This window comes from Oncorhynchus kisutch, linkage group LG22 (assembly GCF_002021735.2).
Source record: "Oncorhynchus kisutch isolate 150728-3 linkage group LG22, Okis_V2, whole genome shotgun sequence".
Classification (NCBI taxonomy): Eukaryota; Metazoa; Chordata; class Actinopteri; order Salmoniformes; family Salmonidae; genus Oncorhynchus; species Oncorhynchus kisutch.
Window position 1 is genome coordinate 5155375 of NC_034195.2, and position 23354 is coordinate 5178728.

General features: G+C 42.9%; 1 protein-coding gene across 16 annotated transcripts in view; it reads right to left on the reverse strand.

Moving 5' to 3' along the window:
- LOC109867806 (pleckstrin homology domain-containing family A member 7) overlaps positions 1-22515 on the reverse strand; it is a 178055-nt gene extending 155540 nt beyond the window's left edge. For 3 of the 16 annotated variants that reach the window (XM_031801656.1, XM_020457106.2, XM_031801668.1), the window contains exons 1-3: positions 22270-22507; positions 22062-22138; positions 21850-21907 (exon numbers count right to left, since the gene is read on the reverse strand). In XM_031801656.1, coding sequence (XP_031657516.1) covers positions 21850-21907; positions 22062-22138; positions 22270-22352 — 218 coding nt within the window. In that variant the 5' untranslated portion in view covers positions 22353-22507. Of the gene's footprint in view, positions 1-21849; positions 21908-22061; positions 22159-22269 lie in introns of all 16 variants that reach the window. The other 13 variants (XM_031801657.1, XM_031801654.1, XR_004204836.1 and 10 more) reach the window with 12 other exon arrangements.
- Positions 22516-23354: the final 839 nt, after the last annotated feature.

The window sequence follows — 23354 nt, forward strand, 5'->3', positions numbered from 1 at the left end:
GTTGTTGGTGACTGAACCAGTGTTGATATGCATAGCCCTGGTGTAACGGGTTGTTGGTGACTGAACCAGTGTTGATATGCATAGCCCTGGTGTAACGTGTTGTTGGTGACTGAACCAGTGTTGATATGCATAGCCCTGGTGTAACGTGTTGTTGGTGACTGAACCAGTGTTGATATGCATAGCCCTGGTGTAACGTGTTGTTGGTGACTGAACCAGTGTTGATATGCATAGCCCTGGTGTAACGTGTTGTTGGTGACTGAACCAGTGTTGATATGCATAGCCCTGGTGTAACGTGTTGTTGGTGACTGAACCAGTGTTGATATGCATAGCCCTGGTGTAACGTGTTGTTGGTGACTGAACCAGTGTTGATATGCATAGCCCTGGTGTAACGTGTTGTTGGTGACTGAACCAGTGTTGATATGCATAGCCCTGGTGTAACGTGTTGTTGGTGACTGAACCAGTGTTGATATGCATAGCCCTGGTGTAACGTGTTGTTGGTGACTGAACCAGTGTTGATATGCATAGCCCTGGTGTAACGTGTTGTTGGTGACTGAACCAGAGTTGATATGCATAGCCCAGGTGTAACGTGTTGTTGGTGACTGAACCAGAGTTGATATGCATAGCCCTGGTGTAACGTGTTGTTGGTGACTGAACCAGTGTTGATATGCATAGCCCTGGTGTAACGTGTTGTTGGTGACTGAACCAGTGTTGATATGCATAGCCCTGGTGTAACGTGTTGTTGGTGACTGAACCAGTGTTGATATGCATAGCCCTGGTGTAACGTGTTGTTGGTGACTGAACCAGTGTTGATATGCATAGCCCTGGTGTAACGTGTTGTTGGTGACTGAACCAGTGTTGATATGCATAGCCCTGGTGTAACGTGTTGTTGGTGACTGAACCAGTGTTGATATGCATAGCCCTGGTGTAACGTGTTGTTGGTGACTGAACCAGTGTTGATATGCATAGCCCTGGTGTAACGTGTTGTTGGTGACTGAACCAGTGTTGATATGCATAGCCCTGGTGTAACGTGTTGTTGGTGACTGAACCAGTGTTGATATGCATAGCCCTGGTGTAACGTGTTGTTAGTGACTGAACCATAGAATAACAGCATATTTTGGTGACCCTTCTTTCCGGATCGGCATCCATTCTTAGCATTCTTGATAGATGCAGTAGCCTACACAATGCTATTGTAACAGAGTGCAAAGGTGCATCATACCATGGCTGTCAAGTTCTACACAGCTAACAACCCGCAAATAAATGTTAAAAGCATGAATTTCACACTACTAATACCAACTCTGCTGGTAATTACAATATTGATGGAACATCTGTGGTTCTGTGGGAACCAAACAATTGATTCCCATTCAAAATCCTACTTTCCCTAACCCCAAACAACTAAACCTAATTCTAACCCTAAAATAGCCATTTTCCCTTGTGGGGACTGGCGAAAAAGTTTGCGATTGTCCAAATGTTCCTTGTTTTACTACAGTATTATACATTTACTCACAGACATAAACACACCCGGTTACATATTGCCTGTAGGAAAAAGGTGGACTTAACTAAAACATTAAGCGGCAATAGTCTTTATCACTCATTACTTTATCCGAGGCACAGAGCGTAAACACACACCGACACAGTGGTGGGGTACCTGGCCATGCTGCCAACACGGTACACAACCGCACCCAGCCCAGGGAGACAACGTGATCCCACACTGAGCTTGTGTGAGGGCGGTGAGACCGGTGTACGCAGCGTGACTAGAACAGATAGCTGGGTGAACCGAAGAAATAAAGCCAATTCTTCTCTGACATCTGGGCTGTTTGGTGTGAGATTTATACAAAACACACACACACTTATCTTTAAAAGGCCATTCTCATTCATATACAAAACACACACACACACACACACACACACACACACACACACACACACACACACACACACACACATACTTATCTTTAAAAGGCCATTCTCCATCTCTATGTGGAGAGGAACAAAGAAGCTCATTTTAACATTACATTTATTCTGAACAAAAATATGTTAAAAACCCAACATGCAACAATTTCAAAGATTTTACTGAGTTGCAGTTCATTTGAGGAAATCAGTCAATTTAAATAAATTCACTTGGCGCTAATCTATGGATTCCACATGACTGGGAGTAAAGATATGCATCTGTTGGTCAAACATACCTTAAGAAAAGAAAAAAGGTAGAGGCGTGGATCAGAAAACCAGTCAGCATCTGGTGTGACCACTATTTGCCTCATGCAGCGCAACACCTTCACATACTGTTGATTGTGGCCTGTGGAATGTTGTCCAACTCCTCTTCAATGGCTGTGCAAAGTTGCTGGATATTGGCAGGAACCGGAACACGCTGTCAAACACGTCTATCCAGAGCATCCCAAACATGCTCAATGGGTGACATGTCTGGTGAGTATGCAAGCCCTGGAAGAACTGGGCCATATTCAGCTTCTGGAAATTGTGTACAGATCCTTACGACATGCATTATCATGCCAAAACATGAGGTGATGGCAGCTGATCAATTGCATGACAATGGGCCTCAGGATCTCTTCATGGTATCTCTGTGCATTCAAATTGCCATCAATAAAATGCAATAGTTTATAGCTTATGCCTTCCCATACCATAATCTCACCGCCACCATGGGGCACTCTGTTCACAATGTTGACATCAGAAAACTGCTCGCACACACGTACTGCTAAATTCTCTAAAGCGATTTTGGAGGCGGCTTATGGTAGAGAAATGAACATTACATTCTCTGGCAACAGCTCTGGTGGACATTCCTGCTGTCAGCATGCCAATTGCACACGCCCTCAAAACTTGAGAAAGATGTAGCATTGTGTTTTGACACAAAATTGCACATTATAGTGGCCTTTTGTCCCCAGCACAAGGTGCTCCTGTGTAAGGAGCTTTCGTTTCAGCTCATGAAACATGGGACCAACACTTCACATGTTGCGTTTATATTTTTGTTCAAATGTACATTGTAGTCCACTCTTTCCTCTGCCCACGCAAGACCTTGTCAGTCAGTCAAATAATTAAAATAAGTCATTCTAAGGCTGCATCCCAAATGGCACCCTATTCCTTACATAGTGCACTACATTTGATCAGACCCTATGGGTCCTGGTCAAAAGTAGTTCACTATATAGGGTGCCATTTCAACCTAAAGAAATCAGTGTCCTTACAATGCTCGCAAGATGAAATTAGAAAAAATGATTGTACAGTACTAACAAAGTCTTGGCTTCTACCTTCACAAATAGAGTTTCATGCAGAGTAGGACAGAAGACCACGCACGCATCATAGCATCTATGGAGTACTCATTAATTATTAGGATATAAAGGCCATGTGTTGCAGGAAGCAAATCCTGGCAGGATCATTTATTTATAAACAACGGACGAATGGGGATTTTTACACTGTAATTTCATATTCACTAAAAAACCTCAAACGAAACTAGCCTCATCTGTCAACAACACACTTGTGTATTAACAAGCAGAGGTGATAAAACAAGTTCTCTTTCAAATATATTACATTCTGTATACAGCCATCCTCCAAGAGATAAAAGATTTGTCCAGATGTATTTAAAAACATTCAAGATTAAAATGGCAACTTGCCCCAGGACAACGTTAAAGATGAAAGACTTCCATTTTAAGTTCGCAGTCGAGTTTACGAAATGCTCTACGGGCGCCAGTCAAACATACTTTTTCAGGGGTCAGGATTTGTACTGTATGGAGAATCCGATCTCATTCTAAAAGAAGCGTTTTTAATCATTAGTGCACTGCACACAGAGAGTTTGAGGGCTCAAACAAAACAACATCAAAATGCATGTGTACAACACCACCACTGCTACCAGAGACCCCAGCAGGCAACAAGAGCGTCATTGTGCCGCCTCTCACACCACACACAGAGACACAAGGGACCCAGGGCCGTTGTCACGACAGCACTACCAGGCTAGTACAGTACCAGTCAAAAGTTTGGACACCTTCTCATTCAGGGGTTTTCCCCTTTATTTATTTTTTTACAATTTTCTACATTGTAGAATAATAGTGAAGACATCAAAACTATGAAATAACACATATAGAATCATGTAGTAAACAAATAAAGTGTTAAACAAATCAAAATATATTTTAGTTTTAGGTTCTTCAAGGTAGCCACCCTGCCTGATGAGAGCTTTTGCACTCATTGAATTTTTGACAGGTACTGTAAAGTTTTCAGATATAAACTCAGCAAAAAAAGAAAATGGCCTCTCACTGTCAACTGCATTTATTTTCAGCAAACTGAACATGTGTAAATATGTCTATGAACATAAGATTCAACAACAGACATAAACTGAACAAGTTCCAAAGACATGTGACTAACAGAAATTAAAAATTGTGTCCCTGAACAAAGGGGGGGGCGGGTCAAAATCAAAATTAACAGTCAGGATCTGATATGGCAACCAGCTGCATTAAGTATGGCAGTGCATCTCCTCCTCGTGGACTGCACCAGATTTGCCAGTTCTTGCTGTGAGATGCTACCCCGCTCTTCCACCAAGGCACCTACCTGCAAGTTCCCTGTCATTTCTGGGGGGAATAAAAGTAAAAGTACTTGTTTTGGACTGTGTATTTGAAAATACTCAGATTTGTTTTATAATACCAGATTAGAGGTCGACCGATTAATCGGAATGGCCAATTAATTAGGGCCGATTTCAAGTTTTCATAACAATCGGAAATCGGTATTTTTGGGTGCCGATATATTTTTTTTTTTTACACCTTTATTTAACTAGGCAAGTCAGTTAAGAACACATTCTTATTTTCAATGACGACCTAGGAACGAGGCAGAATGACAGATTTTTACCTTGTCAGCTCGGGGATTCGATCTTGCAACCTTACAGTTAACTAGACCAACACTCTAACCAATCAATCAACAACTGTCGTTGCTCCAATGTGTACTTAACCATAAACATCAATGCCTTTCTTAAAATCAATACACAGAAGTATAGATTTTTAAACCTGCGTATTTAGCTAAAAGAAATCCAGGTTAGCAGGCAATATTAACCAGGTGAAATTGTGTCACTTCTCCTGCGTTCATTGCACTCAGAGTCAGGGTATATGCAACAGTTTGGGCCGCCTGGCTCTTTGCGAACTAATTTGCCAGAATTTTACTTAATTATGACATAACATTGAAGGTTGTGCAATGTAACAGGAATATTTAGACTCATGGATGCCACCCGTTAGATAAAATACGGAACGGAATAAACGTTTGTTTTCCAGGTGATACAGTGCCTTGCGAAAGTATTCGGCCCCCTTGAACTTTGCGACCTTTTGCCACATTTCAGGCTTCAAACAAAGATATAAAACTGTATTTTTTTGTGAAGAATCAACAACAAGTGGGACACAATCATGAAGTGGAACGACATTTATTGGATATTTCAAACTTTTTTAACAAATCAAAAACTGAAAAATTGGGCATGCAAAATTATTCAGCCCCCTTAAGTTAATACTTTGTAGCGCCACCTTTTGCTGCGATTACAGCTGTAAGTCGCTTGGGGTATGTCTATCAGTTTTGCACATCGAGAGACTGACATTTTTTCCCATTCCTCCTTGCAAAACAGCTCGAGCTCAGTGAGGTTGGATGGAGAGCATTTGTGAACAGCAGTTTTCAGTTCTTTCCACAGATTCTCGATTGGATTCAGGTCTGGACTTTGACTTGGCCATTCTAACACCTGGATATGTTTATTTTTGAACCATTCCATTGTAGATTTTGCTTCATGTTTTGGATCATTGTCTTGTTGGAAGACAAATCTCCGTCCCATTCTCAGGTCTCCATCAGGTTTCCTTCCAGAATGGTCCTGTATTTGGCTCCATCCATCTTCCCATCAATTTTAACCATCTTCCCTGTCCCTGCTGAAGAAAAGCAGGCCCAAACCATGATGCTGCCACCACCATGTTTCACAGTGGGGATGGTGTGTGTTCAGGGTGATGAGCTGTGTTGCTTTTACGCCAAACATAACATTTTGCATTGTTGCCAAAAAGTTCAATTTTGGTTTCATCTGACCAGAGCACCTTCTTCCACATGTTTGGTGTGTCTCCCAGGTGGCTTGTGGCAAACTTTAAACAACACTTTTTATGGATATCTTTAAGAAATGTCTTTCTTCATGCCACTCTTCCATAAAGGCCAGATTTGTGCAATATACGACTGATTGTTGTCCTATGGACAGAGTCTCCCACCTCAGCTGTAGATCTCTGCAGTTCATCCAGAGTGATCATGGGCCTCTTGGCTGCATCTCTGATCAGTCTTCTCCTTGTATGAGCTGAAAGTTTAGAGGGACGGCCAGGTCTTGGTAGATTTGCAGTGTACTTCAATATACTTCAGTATATATACATACACTTTTACAGATTAAATCGGTATCAGCTTTTTTTGTCCTCCAATAATTGCCGTTGAAAAATCATAATCGATCGACTTCTATACCAGATACTCAAATACACATGAACCATGAACCACATGGTCTGGGGCACACAGGCCTGTGCACACAGTCACTTACGCACGCACGCCAGATACAGTGCATTCGGAAAGTAATCAGACCCCTAGACTTTTTCCACATTTTGTTAAGTTAAATATTATTATTATTATTACTATTATTATTCTAAAATGTATTTAAAAATAAGACAGGATTGTGTCAAGGATTGTAGGTCCCAAAGAACACATTGGCCTCCATCATTCTTAAATGGAAGAAGTTCAGAACCACGAAGACTCTTCCTAGAGCTGGCCGGCTGGTCAAACTGAGAAATCGGGGGAGAACGGCCTTGGTCAGGGAGGTGACCGAGAACCCGACGGTCACTCTGACAGAGCTCCAGAGTTCCTCTGTGAAGATGGGAGAATCTTCCAGAAGGACAACCATCTCTGCAGCACTCCACCAATCAGGTATTTATGGTAGAGTGGCCAGACGGAAGCCACTGCTCAGTAAATATGCACATGACAGCTCGCTTCGAGTTTGCCAAAAGGCACCTAAACACTCTCAGACCATGAGAAACAAGATTCTCTGGTCTGATGAAACCAAGATTGAACCCTTTGGCCTGAATGTCAAGAGTCACGTCTGGAGGAAACCTGGCACCATCCCTATGGTGAAGCATGGTGGTCGCAGCCTCATGCTGTGGGGATGTTTTTCAGAGGCAGGGACTGGGCGACTAGTCAGGATCGAAGAAAAGATGAACGGAGCAAAGTACAGAGAGATCCTTGATGAAAACCTGCTCTAGAGCGCTCAAGACCTTAGACTGGGGAGAAGGCTCGCCTTCCAAAAGGACAACAACCTTAAACACACAGCCAAGACAACGCAGGAGTGGCTTCCGGACAAGTCTCAGAATGTCCTTGAAAGGCCCTGCCAGAACCCGGACTTGAACCCGATCGGGGGGGTCCCGAGTGGCACAGCGGTCTAAGGCACTGCATCTCCGTGCTTGAGGCGTCACTCCCGATATCCTGGTTCGAATCCAGGTTGTATCACAAACGGACGTGATTGGGAGTCCCATAGGGCGGCGGCAATTGGCCCAGCGTCGTCCGTTTTTTTCCGGTGTAGGCCGTCATTGTAAATAAGAATGTTTTAACTGACTTTCCTAGTTAAATAAAAAGGTCAAATAAAAAAACATTAACATGTTTTACCTGGAGACCTGAAAATAGCTGCGCAGCGACGCTTCCCATCCAAGCTGACAGAGCTGGAGAGGATCTGCAGAGAAGAATGGGAGAAACTCCCCAAATACAGGTGTGCCAAGCTTGTAGCGTCATACTCAAGAACCCTCTAGGCTGTAATCGCTGCCAAAAGTACTGAGTACTTACGTGAATTTTTTTTTTTTTCATTTGCAAAAATGTCTAAACACTAGTTTTTGCTTGGTCATTAGGGGTTATTGTGTCTACATTGTTGAGAGAGAAGGGGGAAAAAAAACTATTTAATCAATTTTCAAATAAGGTTGTAAAGTCACAAAATGTGGAAAAAGTCAAGGGGTCTGAATACTGTCCCGAATGCACTGAGATATACTGACACACAAGCTTGAACGAACGAACGCACACACACATGAACTGTCAACCAAGTCGAGGACAAGAGACTGTTTTCAACCAGCGAAGATATTCTAGAATCCTGGGTAACTGTGTGTGTAAAAATCTTAAGCACATACCTACAATACACACGGTCCAGCTCTCTATCTGAAACGGGTGAACATCAATCAGTTGCTTTGCTATCTGCTAACATTGATGAATGCTAGGATCTAGGGCTATCATTATCCAAACTGCACCCTATTCCCCATATTTTGCATTACTTTTACCCTACAACCCTAGTCAATAGTAGTGCACTATATAGGGAATAGGGTTTCATTTGGGTTGCAAACCCATCCAACTATTGGGATATAAGAAGAATAGGCTTCTATGACACCATGACAGGATCATGTTTCAATTGTCTCATTACTTGGTCTGAACTTCAAACACATTTCAACAAACAGAGATGCAGAAAGGCCTTCTGTAAATAGTTCAGTACATAGTACAGTAGTCCATTGGGAACGTGACACTCTTCCGTTACAGTACCGGTATTTGGCTTGACGCTCTCTGCATGCTTTTCATCTTAGCTTTGAGCTTCAGCAAACAGTACAGTAGCATGTACCTTCAGGTTGTGATTTGAGGTTCGATTGTCTGATATGGTTTTCCCGTACACCCACCCACCGCATAATATGCCAGTAGTGCTGAATAACTCCCCGAGCTCAGCACCACAACACAGACCCGGTGAGTCAGGCAACAGAAACAGTGAGTCACTCACCCCCCTCCTCTCTCCTTCCCGATCTTTTCATCTATCCTCCTCTCTTGCCCTCTTCTCCCCCTCCTCTTTTCTCACTGTCCGTGTCCGAATATCCATACTAGCGTACCACGTACTTAAAACTCATTTCGCCGTTTGATCTAGTAAAATTCAGTCGTCTTTTCTGACTCACGTGTCTGAAACAGCTGAGAAGCAGATACATTGACGCGCTGTACCAAGACGAAGGAATGGCGGGAATCAACGCGATCACACAGATGACACATTGAGCACTTTGTTTTTTTATATTTCAGACACGTTCTCCGCTTACTATTTATGAGGCTAGTATGGGTATTTGGACACAGACACTACCTCCTCAGGTCCCCTTGCACCTGCAATCTTCAACTCTCCTCCACCTACCCACTCCACTCCTCTTCAAATCCAGCCTTCTCTCTCGCTTGCTCTCTTTCTCCCTCCATTTTTTTAAAATCCCCTCTCGTTCACTTACGTCCCATCTCTCCATAGACAATGTGGGATCAATGACGCTCCATCAGTGTCACAACCTCACGGATCCCTAACCTCTTTCTATTCAAGAAGTGCCATGGAAAGCACTTGAGTCGTGTTCCAGCTAAATGCACCGGACTGAATGTTCCAAATGGCACCCGTGACCCTATACAGTGCACTGCTTTTGACCAGAGGCGTATAGGCCTCAGGTCGAAAGTAGTACACTACATAGGGAATAGGGCACCATTTGGGACAGACCCTTTGTTACAGGAAACATTTAACAGGTATTCCCCTGGTTATTCTCCCTCTTTTAATGCAAATACCCTTTTAATATAAAATATAAACTATGAAGTCTTGTCTTTTTCAGACAGCAGAGGTTGTGTAGAGCAAGGTTTCCCAAACTTGGTCCTGGGGCCCCACCTATGTGCACATTTTGGTTTTTGCCCTAGCACTACACAGCTGATTCAAATAAACTCATTAGCAAGAATAGATTATTTGAATCTGCTGTGTAGTGCTAGGGCAAAAACCCAAAACATGCCCCTAGGTTGGGCCCCAGGACAGAGTTTTGGAAACCCTGGTGTAGAGGTTATGACCTGACCAAGCCTCCTCTCCACTGGGCTGCTATGAGCACAGCTGTCCCCCCTCTCCCCTCAACCTTGGAAATACCTAGCTGAGTCACAGCAGAAACTCCCTGTATCCCAGACTGACTGCAGTGGCAAGAAAAAGTGTGTGAACACTTTGGAATTACCTGTATTTCTGCATCAATTGATCATCAAATTTGATCTGATCTTCATCTAAGGTCACAAAAATAGACAAACAGTGTGCTCAAACTAATAACACACAAAGTATTGTATTTTTCTTGTCTATGTTGAGCATCGTGGTTTGGGGCTGCTTTGCTGCCTCAGAGCCAGTGCCGCTTGCTATCGTCGACGGGAAAATGATTTCAAGTTTATCGAGACATTTCGCAGGAGAATGTTAAGCTACCTGTCCGCCAATTGAAGCTCAACAGAAGTTGGGTGATGCAACAGAACAACGACCCAAAACACAGAAGTAAATCAACAACAGAATGGTTTCAACCAAAGAAAATACGCCTTCTGGAGTGGCCCAGTCCTGACCTCAACCCGATTGAGATGCTGTGGCATGACCTCAAGAGAGCAGGTCACACCAGACATCCCAAGAATATTGCTGAACTGAGGAATGGTACAGAATTCCTCAACCGTTGCGCAGGTCTGATCCGCAACTACAGAAAACGTTTGGTTGAGGTTATTGCTGCCAAAGGAGGGTCAACCAGTTATTAAATCCAAGGGTTCACATACTTTTCCCACCCTGCACTGTGAATGTTTACACAGTGTGTTCAGTAAAGACATGAAAACATATAATTGTTTGTGTGTTATTAGTTTAAGACTGTTTGTACTATTGTTGTGACTTAGATGAAGATCAGATCAAATTTTATGATCAATTTATGCAGAAATCCAGGTATTTCCAAAGGGTTCATACATACACACACACACACACACACACTTATATATATATATATATATATATATATATATATATATATATGTGTGTGTGTGTGTGTGTGTGTGTGTGTGTGTGTGTGTGTGTGTGTGTGTGTGTGTGTGTGTGTGTGTGTGTGTGTGTGAGAGTGTTTGAGGGGCGAGAACAAGCAGCCTCAGCACAACGAGCCCACTGGGAAGCTCTGATTCAGAGAAAAAGTATCCCTCTTTCCAAGGACACCCAAACCCTCTTTCTCTCCTTGCCTCCCTCCCTTCGTTCATACTCTCTTTTTGAACAGAAAATGGAAATATTCAAGTTTTACTCAAGTTGGTGCCAATCCAGACAGTCATGCGGTGTGTGATTTCTTTTGCCGAGTGCAGTACAGACAGCAACTGAATACAAAAAACCATTCCTTCCAAAAAATACACAGCTCGTCACACTGAACAATGACACAGTATTTGTGACTCCAAGGCCGATGTTTCTTTCATAGAGTAAGACAGACGATTAACCGGTGACTCCTCTCAGGTTAATCACTCACACTACCAGAGATATATTCATATAGCCCAGCTACCAGACAGGCAATATATGGACAGATAGATGGTATACAGCAGAAAGATAATAAATATAAATAACTGAGTTGCAACGAAGAGTTGGCAAAAGAAAGTTCCACTAAAACAAGCATTCTACAACCATGCATGGAGACCATTCTTGGTTTGACATTTCCAACGAACAAAAATGCATTACAGCGAGCAAACAAACTCAGCTTGCCTGTTTTGAGCCTAAAGTTGTTGTTTTTTAAACAATTGCTTACAGAGCTTCCTCTTAACCTCCCTTTCTTTGGCTGCCACAAAAAATGCTGCTCTTTGAATTAGCCATGGTATTCATGCCAAATGGCAACCTATTCCCTATAAAGCGCACTGCGTTTGACCAGAACCCTACGGGCCCTGGACAAAAGTAGTGCACTACATAGGGTGTCGTTATTGGTAAGCCCATAGGACACTGAAACAAAACAATCAATCAATCTTACTCAAATTGCTAGCATTAGGCTACCACTAGACTACTGACCTAATGGTGGAATCGGCAGAAGGCGTAAACAGCGCCACCACCCCACCACCAATGTTATTGTTGCAGAGCTGGGGAGAAAAAGAAAAAATGGTGGAAGATGGGAAAAAAACATTGCCGGACATACTGTGCTGTTGTATGACGCGTGCCATTATGTGTGTGGGGGGGGGGTTTGTGTCATAACAGCGTAGAATCGAAATGTTTTGCAACAAGTGTTACCACATGGTTTTTAGCCTGTTTGATATCACAAGACGTCTACAATACATGACGTAGCCGTAAAGAGCTTAGCACACCTCCTCTTTGCCTGACCGGTCAAACTCACAGGAGGCAATCATAAGACACTGTGGCTTTCTCCACAGTCAAGGCCAGAGCGACAGAAAAATGTTGCTTTGTTTTTGATACGAGGAATATAAAAGTCTTAAAGTATGTAAAATAGTCAATCTAAGACAATGTTACAAAGAGCCATGTTTCATGTAATCTTCTATGTCAAGTCCAGCCACCCAAGTGTGATGTTAAGCTAGGGTTGCTTCTTTGAAAATAACACATTGTATCATGAGGTCCCTGGCAGTTCCCAGCTCTAGCGCTGCAGGTGGCAGCAGCATGCTATCGAATCCCAGTGCAGATGCTACAGTGGTTATTCGTTATATGCATAAGAGCTGTATATTGCATCCTGAACGCCCAGAGCTACTGACGGCTTTAGGTCAAGTGGGTTTGATCGAGCAATTTTTCGTCATAAATATACCGTTCTGAAGTGACACCGTTCACATGGATCTTTCTATAAAGCTAGGGTACCGGTGACGATTTCCTACACTAGACAACTTGTTACAGCGGTTGATAAGTCATTGATAACAAATCTGCCAATTGTTTGATATAAAGATAAAAAGGGGAAAATAGCTATATTCAATAACATTCACGAGTTGATTTAAAACCTTTGGTTGGTGTCTCGATAGATTTGTCCAAAATCTTGCGACATAAAACAGTACTTTTCTGTCCTTGCATTTATGGCAGTGTTGTCGTTATATCACATACTAAGCATTACATCAGTCAAATTAGACATTTAAACCTGTAGGACTCCTGGATCTAGCGGTCAGAAATGCAGTGTAACTACGCAACTTTGTGTGTCTCCTTGTTACATGGTGAAAAACGTTTATGGGCACACAAATGCAATTGAAAAATCTAATGCTCCTAACAGAAAAACCTAAAAACCTCAATTGAATTTGCAGTGAGGATGACAACATTGAATGTTGGCTTCATCTTGGCTTTCCATACAAATCCTTACATTAAAAAAGGACATTAGTTTTTTCATTAGAAAAACAACAATGAGATTAATGCTACCTCTATTTGTGGTTTCATTATGTGTACCTGCGTCAGCCACATGGAAATCATCTCCATCCAATCTATTTAGTCAGGCAATGTTCACATATTTTAGAATATAATAACAATTTGAATATCTAGGCCTTAAAAAAACTTGAGGTAATGGCCTACTTTTTCTTTTACAATTTTTGCAAGCTTTTTGGGAGGGGGGGGGTTCTAAACTCAGCAACAACAAAAAAAAAACGTCCCTTTTTCAGGACCCTGTCTTTCCAAGAAAAAGTGTAAAGGGTTTAAACACCGTTTCCCATGCTTGTTCAATTAACCATACATAATTAATGAACATGCACCCGTGGAACGGTCGTTAAGACACTAACAGCTTACAGACGGTAGGCAATTAAGGTCACAGTTATGAAAACTTAGGACACTAAAGAGGCCTTTCTACTGACTCTGAAAAACACCAAAAGCAAGATGCCCAGGGTCCCTGCTCATCTGCGTGAACGTGCTCTAGGCATGCTGCAAGGAGGCATGAGGACTGCAGATGTGGCCAGGGCAATGAATTGCAATGTCCATACTGTGAGACGCCTAAGACAGTACTACAGGGAGACAGGACAGACAGCTGATCGTCCTTGCAGTGGCAGACCACGTGTAACAACACCTGCACAGGGTCGGTACATCCGAACATCACACCTGCGGGACAGGTACAGGATGGCAACAACTTCCCAAGTTACACCAGGAACGCACAATCCATCCATCAGTGCTCAGACTGTCCGCAATAGGCTGAGAGAGGCTGGACTGAGGGCTTGTAGGCCTGGAGTCAGGCAGGTCCTCACCAGACATCACAGGCAACAATGTTGCCTATGGGCACAAAGCCACAGTCACTGGACCAGACAAGACTGGCAAAAAGTGCTCTTCACTGACGAGTTGCGGTTCTCTCTCACCAGGGGTGATGGTCAGATTTGCGTTTATCGTCGAAGGAATGAGCATTACACTGAGGCCTGTACTCTGGAGCGGGATCGATTTGGAGGTGGAGGGTCCGTCATGGTCTGGGATGGTACACTCGCGTCCGATGATGTGTCACAGCATCATCAGACTGAGCTTGTCATTGCAGGCAAACTCAACACTGCATTACAGGGAAGACATCCTCCTCCTCATATGTCAGTGTCAGTGTTCTGCCATGGCCAGCGAAGAGCCTGGATGTCTGGCACCTGTTGGATTAGATCAGGGCCATTCCCCCCTGAAATGTCTGGGAACTTGCAGGTACTTGGTGGAAGAGTGGGGTAACATCTCACAGCAAGAACTGGAAAACCCGGTGCAGTCCATGAGGAGGAAATGTCCTGCAGTACTTAATGCAGCTGGTGGCCACACCAGATACTGACTGTTACTTTAGACCCCCCCCCTTTGTTCAGGGACACATTATTCCATTTCAGTTAGTCACATGTTAGTGGAACTTGTTCAGTTTGTGTCTCAGTTGTTGAATCTTGTTATATTTACACATGTTGAGTTTGCTGAAAATATACACAGTTGACAGTGAGAGGACAGTTCTTTATTTGCTGAGTTTATATTAGGCCCTATATGTACAATTAAATAAATGCCACAATTGTATAACATTGAAATCCAAGAGATGGCAGCAGTGTGTGTGCAACGTTTCAGACTGATCCAGTGAAGCATTGCAATACTGCACAATATCGCCTATCAAGTCTACTCTTGTGCCGAACTGGTCAATTGATACAGTTTCAAGTACATAACTATAGAGAACATACAAAAATGATATGGTAATAGACAATTTAAGTTTACACACTCCCAGAAATGTCATACATGATGGATAATTAGCTTCCCTACAGAAAAAAACACTAACCTTCACACATTTAGACCACCGGGCGGGGTAGATGTGGGGCCAGAGACAGCAGGGGTTCAAACTGTAGAACCCAGTTCCTACATTTGAATATAAAAATGTATTTTATCAAACTCTGGGACCCTCAGGATGACAAATCAAAAATAATGTACTTGCATTCAGTAATCTAACTTCAGAGGTGAAATCAAACCAGTTGCTGTGATAAAAGTTTTGTTGTGCACTCTTCTCAAACAATAGCACTGTATTTATTCACTGTAATAGCTGTCCTAATTACCCAAACTCAGTAACGTAATCTGATTACTTTCAGTTACATTTTGATTAGAAGGATACTAAAATGTAGTCCTAGATTTTTAATGAATTTATTTGCAAATTAAATAAATTCATTAAGAATCCTACAATGTGATTTTCTGGATTTTTTTTTTCTCATTTTGTCTGCCATAGTTGAAGTGTACCTATGATGAAAATTACAGGCCTCTCTCATCTTTTTAAGTGGGAGAACTTGCACAATTGGTGGCTGACTAAATACTTTTTTGCCCCACTGTATATATCATGGTCTCTTTATTGCTTTATTGAGTAAGCTCCAAAATGCAGGTGTTTCAGCCTACTTCAGTGCTTTCTGTGGTGGGGGAAGCCAGCAGAAAATAGGAGCATTGCGCCGTGATTGGCTCAGTGTTCTGTCACTCATGGGGACACTACATCACAGGCAAAGTCTAAGTCCTTAGTCAGGGAGGACATCAAACATTTAATCCCTTAGGGTCCTGCCATAGAGTTACATTAGAATAGCCCTTCCAAGAAGGCTCAAGGTGCACATGAAGCCTAACCTGTTTTAGAGAATGTAATCAAACATTGTAAGAGCTTTCATTGTCTGCTTATATGCCCCCTTTATTTATCCTACGGTACTGACTTGGTGTACAGAGAGAACACTTTAAGAACGGCCCATGTTCTGAATTCTGTCGCTGTACATTTCAAACGTGCTGAACAAAGTTATTGAAGACGTCCCTCATCGCTCGCTCATTATTGTCTTCATCAAAATTACAGATTGCCTCTTATCCACTTGTCGTTCCCTTATGCCATAGTTTGTACATCTCAATTGTCAGTAGAAACCAAATTTGTTTAAGCAAGTCAGCCATATCAGCTATGATTTTTTTAAAGGCAGTAAATTAGGCTTAATGAACTGTTACGCTGCCAGACAAGGCTCTATTGATAGCCAGGTGTAGCAGTGGTAAGGTGTTGGGACTGTTGTAGGGACTCTGCTGTTGGGACAGCTTTATGTAGGCCCTAACAGTTTGTGGGCACCGTTTGTCACCGTTATAGTGCAATTCATGTATTGTTTAGTGTTGTGTAGTGGCTTTGCTGGCATGCATCCCACATTTTCTATATTTTTTCCCCACCAAGATTTACATGCTAAACTCGCCACTGCTTACAACGTCATTCTAGTCACATTAGCTACAACCGTCCCAGTTAAACAACCATCCCACCGATCCTACGGGATCGGCCCAATTATTTGTAGAAAGACCTGTACAGCTCTCCAAAGCCCCTTGGAGGTCTAAGTGGAGCCCTTACCATTTTGCTCACACCTACCCAGTGTCTTCAGATCTGCTAACAGGCTAAAGGAGGAGGCTAGGAGGACTTGGGTTTAGGGGGGGGGGGGCTAGAAGTGGCATCTTTCATTAGAGATTGGCCCTGACATCTGCTACTCACGCCTGGCTGTGCCATCTGCATCCCCCCTCCCCACTCCTCAGTACCAACCATCCCTCCTCCAATAGGCACAGCCGGAGTTAAGATCCCTCTGACATTCCTGCGAGGGGTTTATCCCCTAGTTTTCCTCTTTCATCCCTAGAATTTGATCCCGCTCTGCTACTGCAGCACACGCACGATAGCAGGCTCAAGGGACTCCTGAAGGGGCCCCGAACAAGCTACACCCCCCCACCCCACCCCTGACTTCCAAAGGGAGGGGGGTGTATGTGACGTATGGGTCTGTGGACCCTCCCCTGGAGCGTAAGCGGGACTATTCACCACAAAGCCCAGGCAAATAAGAGTCTGGAGGAGTAACAGTTGAGACAGATATGAAATGTGGAGCAGCAGGCCCTATGTCACAGTAGGGGTATCTGGAATCATAACACGACATAATGCCAGGTCCCAGTTGTGATGCTCTGCACTCCTGACAAGGAGCTCGGGGCTCCCGAGTGGCGCAGCGGTCTAAGGCACTGCACTACAATTTTTCAAAAACTGGTTTGAATCCAGGCTGAATCACAAGCGGCCGTGATTGGGAGTCCCATAGGGCGGCGCACAATTGGCCCAGCGTCGTCCCGGGTTTGGCCGGTGTAGGCCGTCATTGTAAATAAGAATTTGTTCTTAAAATGACTTGCCTAGTTAAATAAAAAGGTCACATTTTAGAGTGGAGACAGACACGAGACACTGGAAAAGGAACTTCATTTTACACCGAAATTAGCAAATAGCATGTAAGTGCCCTCGTTCTCCTGTGCTATATTGTTTACATTACCTCCCTTTATAGGTATCAAGAGTGCTGGGCCTTCACAATCCTACAATAACAGTTGTACACCACTAAAGCATAGCACATAGGAAAACTCCACATTAAAGCAATGTCCCAAGGAACACAAAGAAATAACACAATATATTGAGTCACACTTGACAGCAGAAGATAAACTGGGGGAAATCAACGTGTGAAATCTCAACTCGTGTGTAAATCGACAGTAGCCCAATACACCTTACTGAATCTAATAGCGAAGAGGTACACAATAACACAGAGCCTCACGTCAAGATCATAAGTGTCGTAGATGTCAAAAACATCCCGAATCAGACTGTCAAACACGAGCAACATTTTTCACAGCCTAAAGCAGTAGCTGTGATATTGAACAACCAATTTTCCAAATAGTCAAACAACAGCCACAACCGTTCAATATGCAAGCAAGTCAACAAGAGAGGGTGCGTTATATGCTAGCCCTTGATCATGACTCTCAGTTCCATTACATTATACATAAGAGTCATTGGACGAAGGCGTCTTCCGTACGGGGGGGGGGGTGTTTGTTAAGAGCCCCGGGACGCTAGGTCTGAACATTAAAATGCATCGCTTGCGGTACAGTCTTGGAAGCATAAGGACCTAATCTTTCATATCAGCAAGAATTTAAATTTAAAAAAATATATATATATATACACTTTTATTTTAAGGTTCAATTGATACACACCTTTATAGGGTTAGGATTATGGGTTCCCACACAGCCACGGTACAGCGCTTGTTTACAGAAAACAGACCTGACTACCTGTGCTAATTAGCTAGCTGCATCTCCTTAACACCTGGATGTAGGAAGGCAGAAAAATATTGTCGGGCGCAACTGCTAAAACAGAGGTACAGTCAGTGGCGACCCGTCCTTCAGGGCAGGTGGGGCAGACACACACACACACACACACACTACCTTTCAAATGTTTGGGGTCACTTAGAAATGTTCTTGAAAGAAAAGCAAATTGTGTCCATTAAAATAACATCAAATTGATCAGAAAATAAAGTGTAGACATTGTTAATGTTGTAAATGACTATTGTAGCTGGAAATGGCCGATTTTTTTATGGAATATCTACATAGGCCCATTATCAGCAACCATCACTCCTGTGTTCCAATGGCATGTTGTTAGCTAATCCAAGTTGATCATTTTAAAAAGGCTAATTGATCATTAGAAAACCCTTTTGCAATTATGTTAGCACGGCTGAAAACTGTTGTTCTGATTAAAGAAGCAATAAAACTGGCCTTCTTTAGACTAGTTGAGTACCTGGAGCATCAGCATTTGTGGGTTTGATTACAGGCTCAAAATGGTCAGAAACAAAGACCTTTCTTCTGAAACTCATCAGTCTATTGTTGCTCTGAGAAATGATGGCTATTCCATGTGAGAAAATGCCAAGAAACTGAATATCTGGTACAACGCTGTGGACTACTCCCTTCACAGAGCAGCGCAAACTGGCTCTAACCAGAATAGAAAGAGGAGCGAGAGGCCCCACTGCACAACTGGGCAAGACGACAAGTACATTAGAGTGTCTAGTTTGAGAAACATTAGACGCCTCACAAGTCCTCAACTGGCAGCTTCATTAAATAATACCCACAAAACACCAGTCTCAACGTCAACAGTGAAGAGGCGACTCTGGGATGCTGGCCTTCTAGGCAGAGTTGAAAAGAAAAAGCCATATCTCAGACTGGCCAATAAAAAGAAACGATTAAGATGGGCAAAAGAACACAGACACTGGACAGAGGAAGATTGGAAACAAGTGTTATGGACAGACAAATCTAAGATTGAGGTGTTCGGATCACAAAGAAGAACATTCGTGAGATACAGAAAAAATGAAAGGATGCTAGAGGATTGCTTGATGCTATCTGTCAAGCATGGTGGAGGCAATGTGATGGTCTGGGGGTGCTTTGGTGGTGGTAAAGTGGGAGATTTGTACAGGGTAAAAGGGATCTTGAAGAAGGAAGGCTATCACTCCATTTTGCAACACCATGCCATACCCTGTGGATGGTGCTTAATTGGAGACAATTTCCTCCTACAACAGGACAATGACTCAAAGCACAGCTCCAAACTATGCAGGAACTATTTAGGGAAGAAGCAGTCAGCTGGTATTATGTCTATAATGGAGTGGCCAGGACAGTCACCGGATCTCAACCCTATTGAGCTGTTGTGGGAGCCACTTCACCATACATAAGAAGTGCCCATCAAGCCAATCCAACTTATGGGAGCTGCATCAGGAAGCATGGGGTGACATCTTTTTTAAGTCATACTAACATGGTCTCTTTTTTTGTTTCTTGAGTAAAGCAGCTCCAAAATGCAGGTGCTTCAGCCTAGCTCAGAGCTTTATTTGGTGGTGGTGCTAGCCAGACGAAAAATACAGAGCGTTGCCCCTGATTGGCTCAGTTCTTTCACTCATGGAACAATACGTCATCCCCAATTCTATGGTTAGAGCTCGAAACTGTTAGCCCCTTGGGTTCTGCTGTAGAGTTATATTAGAAGAGCCCATCCAAGAAGGCTCAAGGTTATTAGCCACAGATAGAATGACATCAAATCACATATCTGCAGTAGCTTTGATTGGACTGATGTCAACATCTTACTTTCAAAGTCTTAGCTAGCAGTCATCATCAGCTGTCATCATCAGTTGTCATCAAGTCGACAATCTACTGGCAAATCCTTTTTGACCCTTGTCATATGAAGAGAAATAATGAAGAGAAATTATAGATAAAACGTATCGGTGCTCATCAGCCATTGTACATAAACATTGCACAACAAGTTGGAAATTGCAAATTCAACAATTAGTTGTTTGGAAGGAATCAGTTTGGAAGGAATCAGTGGCTAAGAGCTGCAAAGAAACCACTAACATTAGCCTGCTATTCAATGGAGTGGCTGTGGGGGTTTTTCTCCCATCGTTCCCACCATAAATCCAGAAAATACCAGACTTTGTTAACAAAATGTGCCTACAAAAGGACCGCTGCGCCAACTTCACAAGGTGAGTCCAACAATGTCTTGTATGCTGCTGCATAAATGGTGTAGTATGCCAGGGAGAATTGTATACTGGAGCTAAGAAATTAATACTAAGTGTATGTTGTGTAATAAGCAGTTAGTAGCCCATGTGCCTCACCCTAATAATTGAGTCTATTTTCACCAACGCGGTATTGTAAACACATAACGTTAGTAGTTGTGGTGCTTGGCTTGCACGTGCAAATTCAGCACACACACAACATTCTATAATAGAATTGTGTTATTTGACATGTCAAATGAAAAGCTTATTTAACACGTCAAATAGTGTACCACCCTAATAATTTGGTCTATTTTCACCTCCTAATTTCACCTGCTGTTCTGACTTGGTGGTGCACAAATAGCCCATAGCATGTTTTCGAGAAATGGAATCATTGAATATTGTTAAGAGCTTTCATTGTCTGTTTATATGCCCCATTTATTTATCCTACGGTTCTGACTTGGTGTACAGGGAGTACACTGTAAGAACGGCCCATGTTCTGACATCTGTCACTGTACATTTCAAAAAGTGCTGAATAGATAGTTATATTGACTACGTCCGTCATCGGTTGCTCATTAATTAGATTGCCTCTTATCCACTTGTCGTCCCCTTATGCCATAGTTTGTACATCTCAATTGTCAGTAGAAACTACATTTGTTTAAGCAAGTCAGCCATATCAGGTATGCATTTTTTTTAAGGCAGTAAATGAGGCTGAATGAACTGTTTCGCTGCCAGACAAGGCTCCGCTGAAAGACAGGTGTAGCAGTGGTAAGGAGTTGGGACTCAGCTCTGCTGTTGGGACAGCTTTATGTAGGCCCTAACAGTTTATGGGCACCGTTTGTCATCGTTATAGTGCAACTAATGTATTGTTTGGTGTTGTGTAGTGGCTTTGCTGGAATGCATCCCACATTTTTTGGTTTTGCCCCACCAAGACTGACATGCTAAAATCGCCACTGGGTACAGTAAGTATTTAGCATTTTTGACATTATTTTTGACGTGATATGAAAGTAGAGGGATTTATGTTTCTAGAACCATACCACAATTGAGAATCAGTTCACGTTTAGATAGAGGATTTGGCTGTTTTGGCTTCCAGAGCCAATTCGCGTATAAACAGAACATGTAAGATCCCTGGACTAAGGAGTAAGTAGGTTCCTTTTGGCCATTATCGGGCTAGTTGTAAACCAACTGTAACTGAAGTATTTTAACCTATGAACACCCCCACCACACACACACACACACACCTGTGTCAGTAGGCTAGAGGAGCCATATTTTTTGCTCCCCTAGTAACCTCAACGGCAGTAGTGCGCTCAGGTACTTCGCCACGACATAATATAGTCGAATTAAATTGCTTTGACTTACTTTATGAAGTAGCTTGCCCCTTCGTCCGTGAAACCCTCTTCCCATCCTCGAGGTAAATCTGCATTGGGCGAATTTAAAAAATGTGCGTTACCTTCCCTGAAAGTTTCGTGCATCATTAGGCTACCGGTATATCGATAACGCACAAAACAAACCCATTCTTCTGTGAAGTAGGCCAAAACGGCATTAATAATCTGATACGAGTGCAAGCATACCTGACCGTATCATGTGTCCGGAATTGACAGGTTCGCCCGTTTTCGGATGGAGCCAAGCAGTCGTGTTCGTTTCATCGCTGCCAGAAAGACAAAACACCTGTTAAGAGGAAATAAACACTAGACAATCGAACTCTCCTTTAAAAAGAGCCAACAAAAAAAAGAAGAACGACCACATTTCGCCTCGGCAAAAAGCACATATTCGACTCACTGAACGAAAAACACCCTGCCATCTCCGCAGACACCGTAGGACCAGTGCTCAGGTAAGGTCTCCCGCCCGAGCGGCGCCGCCATGATCCTGGTATGAAGTCCTATTTCATTCCCTCTTCGTGGAGTTCTCCAGGGCACTCAAAATCCAATGATCACCGCCAGGGCGAAGAGGCGAATAAAGGGGAGGGCTGTCAGCTAGGCTACTCAGTTGACGGAGAAGAAGTACGTTTTCTGAGTAGCCTACTTTTGTCTGCCGACGGAATGAAAGTTACACGTAGTTGGAAACAAAAAAGGAGCTCTCGTGTGGCGGCTTTGGTTACTTTAAGGTTTTGTAGTTGCACGTGTAAGCCAATTATTGCGCTCAAAATAGTTTTTCAGAGGCATTTTCTTATTTAACGCAGGTTCCCCGAGGTAATCGGTGCATGGCAGTCTATACTGAACAAAAATATAAATGCAACGTGTAAAATGTTGGTCCCCTAAAAGATGGCAGACATTTTCCATATGCACAAAAATAATATTAACCCATTTTGTGCACAAATTTGTTTATATTTGTGTTAGTAAGCATTTCTCCTTTGCCAAGATAACATCCACTTGACAGGTGTGGCATATTAAGAATCTGATTAAACAGCATGATCATTACACAGGCGCACCTTCTGCTGGGGACAATAAAAGGCCACTCTAAAATATGCAGTTTTGTCATACAATGCAATGCCACAGATATCTCAAGTTTTGAGGGAGTGTGCAATTGGCATGCTGACTGCAGGAATGTCCACCAGAGCTGTTGCCAGAGAATGGAATGTTAATTTCTCTACCATAAGCCGCTTCCAACGTCTTTTTGAGAATTTGGCAGTATATCCAACTGACTTCACAATCGCAGAGCACGTGTATAGCGTTGTGTGGCCGAGCGGTTTGCTGGTGTCAATGTTGTGAACAGAGTTGTGTGGCCGAGCAGTTTGCTGATGTCATCGTTGTGAACAGAGTGCCCCGTGGTGGAGGTGGGGTTATGGTATGGGCAGACATAAGCTATGGACAACGAACACAATTGCATTTTATAGTTGGCAATTTGAATGCACAAAGATACCGTGA